Source organism: Branchiostoma belcheri, unplaced genomic scaffold (genome assembly GCF_001625305.1).
Source record: "Branchiostoma belcheri isolate BF01 breed outbred unplaced genomic scaffold, Haploidv18h27 scaffold146, whole genome shotgun sequence".
NCBI classification, from domain to species: Eukaryota; Metazoa; Chordata; class Leptocardii; order Amphioxiformes; family Branchiostomatidae; genus Branchiostoma; species Branchiostoma belcheri.
In genome coordinates, this window is record NW_017802891.1 from 631,576 (window position 1) to 641,345 (window position 9,770).

At 38.2% G+C, this 9,770-nt stretch overlaps 1 protein-coding gene across 1 annotated transcript; it reads left to right on the forward strand.

Annotated features, from left to right (window-relative positions):
• Positions 1–333: 333 nt before the first annotated feature.
• Positions 334–8,660, forward strand: LOC109465039 (phosphoserine aminotransferase-like). The gene is made up of 10 exons (XM_019762181.1): positions 334–483; positions 1,446–1,506; positions 1,862–1,931; positions 2,308–2,458; positions 3,184–3,238; positions 4,198–4,370; positions 5,134–5,303; positions 5,690–5,818; positions 7,049–7,186; positions 8,023–8,660. The coding sequence occupies exons 1-10, from the start codon at positions 427–429 to the stop codon at positions 8,123–8,125; spliced, it is 1,107 nt and encodes a 368-aa protein (XP_019617740.1). The 5' UTR covers positions 334–426; the 3' UTR covers positions 8,126–8,660.
• Positions 8,661–9,770: the final 1,110 nt, after the last annotated feature.

The window sequence follows — 9,770 nt, forward strand, 5'->3', positions numbered from 1 at the left end:
TATTCTGATCATCATATTCCTGCTACATTTATCATAATGTAGTTGTGATGTTCCCAGCAAATAGAACAGCATAGATATTACACAAATTGTAGTATATAATTATTGAATACTTTGCCATACATTGTATCTGTGCAATAAAGTTCGGAACAAGAAATGGATAATCTCAACCCGACCTAGCCTGCACAGACTAGTATCATGTGTGGCGGCCATGCAGTCACCACGTGAACAGCTGTGACGTTATCCAATCAAATGTCTTACCTACAGAGCCAACCAATCAGAGTTCAGAATGCTTCAAAGTTATGTAAATTAGCCGGTGCGGTATATAAAGGCGCGCCGCCTCACTCACGTCCTACTTGTGTTTGGAAACCTTCCGGAGTAGTCCTCACGTGTTGATCGTCGGACATTAATCGTAACCCTACAGCAATCATGAATCGTGATCAAGTCATCAACTTTGCCCCTGGGCCAGCCAAGCTCCCACAAGAGGTAAGTTGACGTTATGATGCTAATTTAACGATCGATGAAGACATTAACGTCCGCGGAACTGCAGACTAGTGTATGCGCGTTTTCTATGTGCCCAGCCTACCCGCCTCGGGCTAACTGTAGTGTAGTCGTCTGCCACATGAAAAAGTGGCAGATAAACGTGTAATTAGGCAAAGGTGTTGCATCATACAGTATCGTTCCCCTGATTCTGAGCCTTAAACACGAAGCCTTCGAAATGATACTACAGAGAAGGCTGCTGAGTCCTCAGTCGGCTATTCTTGTCTTGTCCGAATGGGATTTTCCACAGTGGGATTTTCCATTCACACAACATGTTTATTTAGCCCGCAGGGGGGCGCTGCTGCACACTTTGATTGACACCAAGGAGACATCTGTGCCAACTGAAGCCAGGGTGTCATCCTATCCATTTTTTCGCTGCCATGTGCCAATACAACAACTGTTTTTTTTTTCATGGGAAGAAAAACATTTCTCTAAACCTAACACTTTCCAGTGTTTTTGTTTCCCAGACCGTATTTATGACTTGTGTTTCAAAATCTTGTGGGAAAATGCTTTTGCCAAATTGGGTTACGTTACTCTCCAAGCAGAGGTTTGTGTTTTGGCTAGTTTTTGGCGTCTTTTGAGGCTTTTTTAAAAATATCTGGCTTTATTTTCTGCATTTGCATTTTCTGGTATAGTTTTTTTTACACCAACCCAAAATCATGCCAGAAATAAGACAAACCTCTGCTTGGAGAGTAAAATTGGGTAATGAAATCTGTCTGAACTCTGATTGAGTGTGATTCAGTTGTCTTTCCTTCTAATCTAACTCCATGGTTCCGAAATAGTACAGTTATGACATGTTTGCAGTTTCTACTGTATTTTGGTTTATCAACAGACTAAAAACTTGGTGCCCAGACTGTTATTGTGTACAATCAGATGATGCAAAGTTCTGTATATATATATTTTTCCAGGTACTTGAACAGGCCCAGAAAGACATGCTGAGCTACAACAACCTGGGGATATCAGTGATGGGTGAGTGTGCATTGCAGAATGTTCTGAAAATCATGATTTGTTACCTTCAACAACAAGGTTATGTTTTTTGTAATAACAGTATTTGTGTATGTGTTTGTATGTTGTTTAGCATGATGAGTCAATAAGTTATCCCTTATTTTACACATTTACTAATCATATAAAAATAATAAGACCTAGGAAACAATAACCAGTGCTATTTTTTTGGCGCTGCAATGTGATTTTACAATGAATCAATAATGTTATCATTATATGTACATATGTTTTGATTACACGTATCTCGTGGACTGGACAGAATTTCAGAGTTTACATACTATAGTATAGAAACTAAGAAAGTAATTTTTGTTTCCTGTTCTAGAAATGAGCCATCGGTCATCAGATTTCAGCAAAATCATCAACAATGCCGAGAATTTGCTGAGAGAGTTACTGTGAGTTTTACTTCAAATATGTCTTCTAAAATTCTAAATCTAAGATTCTAAAAATATATGTTCTTCTGTTCTTCTCACTAGAAAACTGGGCCTTTTTAAGCAAAATTTGCCCAGGAAAAATTATTGAAACAATAATTCTAGAAGAAAATTGTCTGTACAAAGTGCCTTTTCTGTATAATGTGCTTTTTTTTCTGGAGGCTTTAAAAAAATCAATTTCTTGTAGATCTTAAATCTGTCATCTCAAAGTGATCATAAAATCATTACTTATTCATTAGTAATTTGCATATCAGCATGTGTGAATTTCAGCAATTTGCATAAACTACAAACATGTTTCAATACCTGATCTGACCAGCAACCTCTTCTGTTTTTTTTTCAGCCAAATCCCAGATAACTACAAGGTGCTGTACCTACAAGGTGGTGGAACAGGACAGTTCAGTGCTGTCCCACTCAATCTGCTGAACCTGAAAGAAGGTCACACAGCTGACTACATCGTCACTGGTGCCTGGTCAGCAAAGGCTGCAAAGGAGGTTAGTGTTGACACTTGTTGTTGGACAGGTCGACTAGTTTTTATGGATGTTGTGGATTATTATCCAGTATAAGGCCACACCAATTTAATTTCTTGGTTAACGGATTTTTCTAGAAAAATAATGGAGCAGGCGTCCTATCATCACCCAAAATGGTACGATAGGAGCCATGAAGTCAACACACCAGACTGGTTCAAAATTTAAACAATGAATTTTGAACTTTTAATGATACCACTGCAGTGAAAGATGAATAACTGTAACAACTAGGAAGAAAAGGACTGTTTTCAACAGTTCAGGGCAAAATATGAGCATTTTGCAGTTGATTCTGAACCAGAATCTTTTTTTTTTTTGCAAATCAGAAAAACTACTTCGAGTAGGGACAAGCTGGGAGTGTTTGGCAATGGCAAAGGGTCTGAGGGCACTCTCTCCAGGAAATTTTTGATTTTCAAGCCTTCAAAAACTCAGTTTCCTACATTTTGAGAGGCAAATCATTGGGTAGAGAGTGATTGTGGGTGGATATAGTATGGATGTCACAAAAATTTTTAACAAAATTTTTGTCGATTTTGTCCGTCAAGGTTGATGGATTGGATTGAAAATTTTCTGTTACACGTGACGTCACAAAGTTCAGAAAATGGACGGAAAAAAGGGGGCTAGAGCCTGGCAGTGCAGTACTATGGTGGAGACCTGGATCAGGATGTTTGACTTAATTCCTTTTTTTTCCTTTTTAGGCTGAAAAGTATGGCAAGGTGAATGTTGTCTACCCCAAGCTGGACAAGTACACAAGTGAGTTTGAAACACTTTTAACAACTGTGTATTTTCAAGATGAAATGATCATATACATGCATAAAACTGTTCCATCTTTATTTCGCTTGCTCAACAAAATTTGTTACATTTCATACTCTAGATAAATTCAGCTTCATTCTATAAAGTATAAGGTAATAATATCCCTTACTGTGTACAAATACATGAATACATCAAAGACTGTTTAGACCTTAAAACAAGTAGTATACAATACATAGGTCAATTTTTTGTACTCACATCTGTTTGTATGTTTAGTTAAAAAGCTTAGTTCACACTGACTTCATTTTATGGATGACATCCTCTGAAGACCCAAAAATTGATGTGAGAGGATAGAATAGATGAAAATCAATGTATGTGCAGTTTCATCCAACAGCAAGTGTGGCCTCCAAAAGTGGCTGTACTTTTGTTGTGTCAGTGAAGTTGTGTATATTATTGTAACTAAGTGCAGGGCTGGAAATACTGGGTGCATGTGCACCTTAGTGCACCCAAAATTGGAGCTGTGCACCCTTTTTTTTTCTGTGGGTGCACCAGTGCACCCAAAAAATTTTGTAGTTTTTTTTGTACACATTAAATGTATAATAGTATACAGGTTTTTCTTGGCATCTTAGTGTCAGAAAATTAATAAAATCTTTGTTAAAGTACTTGTTTAAAATTTTGAAATTAGCTCCCTTTTCAGATTCAAGCTTAGAAGAGGAGCAGTAAGATCTGTAATTACTATATATAGGTTTTGTTTTATATGGTGCACCCAAAAAAAATTTGTGCACCTTATTTTTTTAGGTTGGGTGCACCAGTGCACCTATTCCCAAACATGAATTTCAAGCCTTGGATGAAAATCAGTGTGCACAGAAGTCATCCATCAGTTTGGCCTATCAAAAGTCGCTGTACTTTTGTTGTGAAGTTGTACATGGTAAGTGTACTAACTAACTGCTCCTGTGTTGTAGCCATCCCTGACCCCAGCACCTGGACCCTGAACCCTGATGCCTCCTATGTGTACTACTGTGCCAATGAGACCATCCATGGGGTGGAGTTCCAGTTTGTACCAGAGACTAACGGAGTTCCCCTGGTGGCAGACATGTCCTCCAACATCCTGACTAGACCTGTGGATATCTCCAAGGTCAGTACAGTGCAGTCTTTAAGTGCTCGTGACACCAAAGTACAACCTTAGGCCACACCAATTTAATTTCTTGGTTAACAGGTTTTTCTAGAAAAATAATGGAGCAGGCGGGCGAAAAAATAAAAACAGGATAGGAGCCATGAAGTCAACACACCAGACTGGTTCAATATTGAACATTGAATTTTGAACTTTTAATGATACCATTGCATTGAAAGATGGAATAACTGTAACAACTAGGAAGAAAAGGACTGTTTTCAACTGTTCAGGGCAAAATATGAGTATTTTGCAGTTGATTTCTGAATTTTTATTTTTATTTGCAAAGCAGAAAAAAATGAAGCAGACGAATTCGTTAACCAAGAAATTAAATTGGTGTGGCCTTATCCGATTGTTGTAGTATTACCTGGCCAACAGACACGTTTACAAATATGCACGGTTCTCCTGTTATATTCGAAATTTCAATGCCCCGCCTCGGAAAAGTCAGCACAAGCCAGTCCTGGCAGACTATGTCAGCTCAGGAAAAAGCACAGAAATGCAAAAATAAACATGGACATAAGAGATGCTCGAGGAAGGCAGAGTCTCCAAAAATGTACTTTTGGAAGGCCTTAAAAACTCTCAGTTTCTCAGTCATCATGATAAAAACCAAGTGACTGTATTGTACTATGATTACTACCAACACAAATGAAGTTGATAATTCTATGAAGATGTTGAATATGTGAAAGCTCCTGTGCTGTGGTATCATGAGTTTCTGTACTTTTCTGTACAGTTTGGGCTGATCTATGCTGGAGCTCAGAAGAACATCGGCTGTGCAGGAGTCACCCTGGTGATTGTACGTGAGGACCTGATCGGTAGTGCCATGAAGGAATGTCCGTCTGTGCTGGACTACAAGAACCAAGTTGGGATGAACTCCATGTTCAACACTCCACCAACATGGAGGTAAGGAGAAACCACAGATACCCCAGTCTACTTGTCTAAGGCCATGCTGATTTGATTAAATGGATGACATCCTCTGGGAACCCTAAAACTGATTCAAGCATGCAAATAAAAAAAGCTTGGCAAAAAATGTCTTCATTATTAAATCTATGTGGTCATAAACACACGAAGTATGCTGTGGCGAATAGTAAACTTTTTTTCATTTCTTAACATTTTCTTCCTTTCCTTGGAAATTGATTTTGGCATATTACGACATTAGTAGCATTTTCCCAAATTTCTTTTTATTTAATGAGCCAATATCTGCTCATTTTGCAGCTGCTTTGTACGATTTACAGTATGGCTCTCATGAAATGTTGGTCCTTTTTTCTGAAGTTTTTTTCTGTCCCCAGTATCTACATCATGGGACTGGTGTTCCAGTGGTTGAAGACGTTGGGTGGGGCAGCGGCTATGGAGGACATCAACCGGAAGAAATCTGAAGCTGTCTACAGCACCATCGACTCCCTACCTGACTTCTACTTGTAAGTTGTCCATATCTGATAATCCCTTCAAAATCGCATGTTCCTCCATGTTGAAATGCACAAGTCAATCAGGGCTGGAAATACTGGGTGCATGTGCACCTTAGTGCACCCCAAATTTGGAGCTGTGCACCCAATTATTTTGTGTGGGTGCACTGGTGCACCCAAATATTTTCATAGGTTTACCTACTAGTACCATGTAAAGATGATAAATGTATAGTATTATGCAGCATCAAAGAGTCAGAAAAATTATATATCATAGTAAAATCATTGTTGTAGTACTTTCCTTTAGATGAAACATAATTGGTTTTTGCTGACATTTTTATATGGTGCACCCAAGAAATTTTGTGTGCACCCAACATATTTTGGGTTTGGGTGCATCAGTGCACCTATTCCCAAAACTGAAGTTCGAGCTCTGTCAATAGTTTGAGGTCTCAATGATTTTTTACAGGATATTCATTTTTGTAAAGATACAAAGTTATCCTGAAGATCCTCGGGTAAAAAAAAAATCCCATAGTGAAAGAAGAACCCCCAGACATTTCCATCTATTCCACTGAACAAGAGTTTGTATCTGATACTGTAATTCACTCTTTGTTCATGGTAGCAAAAGTTCACGGTCTGATTATTTGTAAATGGTAATGACAGATAAGTTGGCGGTACAGAAGTGGCCACCAAAACCCTGAATATAAAAGTACCGTGGAAAAATCAGGAATTACAGTACAGATATACTGGATCTTTCCACAATAAGAAATACATTGGTTTGACTTTGCTATGCCTTTTGGCGTTAGATTGATTGATTCTTTATTGACACAACAAAAAGTACAGGGACTTTTGTATGGTCTTCTACAACTAAAGATCTACCAAAGTTAAATACATGTATGGATGACGTCATACAGAGTATATGTATGCGGTAACAATAAAGGTTTAACTATTCTCTAACATGTGGTCTCTAAGATCGAAACATTCTTTAATGTATTTTCCTATTTGAACACTGTATTGGTTATCTCCCCTGAGAATGTAGTTGAATTTATCTTTAAGATCTAACGTATTGAAATCAATTGAGCAAGCGGAAAGAAAGGTGAACAGCAATAGGCGCTTATTATTGTATAGTGTACAATCCAGTATGAAATGTGCTCATTTTCAATCATGTTTGGACAAAATGGACAGAAGCTTTGGTCATTTGGTATGTTAGAAACGCATTAGTTTGACTTTCTGTCCTCCCTGTTCCCCCAGCTGTCCTGTAGACAAGGCTGCCCGCAGCAGGATGAACGTTCCCTTCAGAATCGGCAGCCCCTCAGGAGATGAGACTCTGGAGAAAAGATTTCTGGAGGAGGCTCAGAAACGTGGATTTGTCTCCTTGAAAGGCCATAGGTAAGTGTGGTGACAGTGTACAAAATACTTTTTTGAACCAGGTTGTCCAGTCGGCAACCTACGGCAAAAATTAGGTTGCCCATCAGAATTTTAGGCTGCCCCACCAATAAGTTACTACCTTCCTCAAATTAAGTAATGTTACTTCCATAAGCCTTTGACAAGATTTCTAACAGCCTTTAGTTAACTGATACATGTACTTGTAATTTCTAACAGCCTGATACTAGTAATAGCCATTAATACCTAAAATTAAAAAGTATCTGCCGGAGCAGGGGTAGGTAGGACTTGGGCAGCTCGTAACCTGTGTTACAATTCATCCCAGCATGTTCCAACTGTATGAGGACTGCCTCCTTGACCTTTCTGTGGGCCTTACCTTTCAAACAGTCACTGGTTGAAGAAAATTCTATTATTGTTGAAATATATGTGACTGATGAAAGTGTTCAACAGCTAAATATTTCTGCAGTGATATAACTGGTGAATAGCAAAGTTCTTTGATCACAACCATTTTTTTTCACGAGCCGACGTTTCGATGACCGTCTGTCATCTTCATCAGGGCAATTCTGACTGGTTTACTGTGTTCGAAAATGCATTGTTAACTGTAAAAACTAGCTTAGTGCACTGTGAACTATGTAACACCTTTAGTGCACTATGCACCAAGTAACATCTAGTGTCAGTGCACAGTAAATCAGTCAGAATTGCCCTGATGAAGATGACAGACGGTCATCGAAACGTCAGCTAGTGAAAAATAAATGGTTGTGATCAAAGAACTTTGCTATTCATTCGTTTACCAACCTGATGAAGTTATTTACGGGTGATATAACTGTTATTTTGTGTTGCAGGTCGGTGGGAGGGCTGCGGGCATCCCTGTACAACGCTGTGACTGCCCAGGACGTGGACGCTCTGGTCACATTTATGAAAGAATTCCATCAAGCTAATCAATAATTTGGACAGGTCACGAAATGGACATTGCCATATGTACTAGTTTAGGTCTTCAACACATGTACAATTTATTCCTGGCTCTCAAAGCTTCTCATTTGAATGAAACCAAAATGGTAGTCAAAAGAAACAATTCCATGTATGTCTACATAGTTCAAGACACTATCAAACTGTTATAAACTTTGATTGGAATAGAAATTACTATCAGCCAGAAATATGTAGACACCAACACAACCGTACCAGTATTTATTAAGCCTTTCTGTGAAGGTTTCAGGTGGACGACTATCATGGTTATCTTTCAGATCCCGTTGTATATTTTTTGCACGCTGGTTTCATGATGCCAACCCAAGAAAGGGAGCCACTTCTATATAGCAAAGGTTTTTGTCATGTGGTACATTTGGATATGTGTGGGGATCTGAAAAAAGTAGAGGCTGGTATCTGGTTAATTCTGACCTTGAGCTTTATAAGGGATGCCAAAACAGAAAAAAAGGGTGTTAACGCCAGATACCTCATGTTGTAAATAAATACCCTGAAGACTCTAGTTCTTTCCTTGAAGTGTTTTACTTGAAGTGGCCCTTTCTTCTGACCTTGCTGGAGCTGAGGACTTGCAGACATGGAGCTTAATACAAATATGAATATAGAATAGGAATTTCAAAGTTGTTTTATTCACAACCATTTGTTGTTTTACATGAGCCAATTTGATGGCTGGCTGGCTGTCATCTTCATCAGGGCTAATATGACAGTCCCAAACATAAAACAGACAATATAACATACATAGGTATTGTTTCAACATAGTGTTACATGCGGTTCCAAATGTAATAATTGTTAAATATAATATGTTGACCAAATGGTTGTGAATAGAATCACTTTTTTTTACTTTTCAATCATTCACCAACCTGATAAACCTATTTATTTATGGAAATATCATGAAACTTGTTTAAAATTGCTTACACTGTAGTGTGGAAAGTGAAAAAATACAACGATCCGTGCATCAAGCTTAGTCCCTACTATAATGAAAAGATAGAGTAAGACTTGCACTTGTCCATTGTCTGATGACCCTGAGTTTGTGCTGGAAGAGTGGAGATCGAACAAAATTGTATATACATGAATTGAAAAGGATTGTATCTAAAATGTGAATACAGTGTAGCTTAGCGAAAGCTAGTTCTGCAAAAACATGTTGACAATTACTGTAGTTTATATGGCAGAAGGAAGTGAGGGTTAGTTTGATCTTCCTGAAAAGAAGAATAGAAACTGTTTTATTTTGAAACTGCAGATATCTGGATCTGTCTGACCACTATGTTCTATTGTGCCATGGGAACTTGCCTATGAAAATGATGTTGCTGGGTGAACGATTAACAGCCTCCAGTTTAATTCCGGACTAATTCCAATATCTCAGCAACCTTACATCTAGATATTAATATTATAAAAACTGGAAGTCTGAAATTAAACTGGAGGCTGTTAATTATGATATTGGGTGGTGGTTTTCAGGCTCTAAACCTGTTCTACACCCTTCAAATGTTGTACAACATGAATATAAGACTGTTTACTGTGGATGAGTTATTTTATAGAGCTTTGTGAGTGGGTGGAGCCTACTGTTGAGGATGTGTATAGTATGTTGGTTAGTTTGTAGTCATGTACAGATCATGGTAAA

Excerpts from the sequence above, each read along its gene's own strand:
- LOC109465039 (XM_019762181.1), top strand. The coding sequence starts at position 427 with ATGAATCGTGATCAAGTCATCAACTTTGCCCCTGGGCCAGCCAAGCTC. Across the intron at positions 484-1,445 it reads CAGCCAAGCTCCCACAAGAG|GTACTTGAACAGGCCCAGAA; the intron begins GTAAGTTGACGT and ends ATATTTTTCCAG. Across the intron at positions 2,459-3,183 it reads CAGCAAAGGCTGCAAAGGAG|GCTGAAAAGTATGGCAAGGT; the intron begins GTTAGTGTTGAC and ends TTTCCTTTTTAG.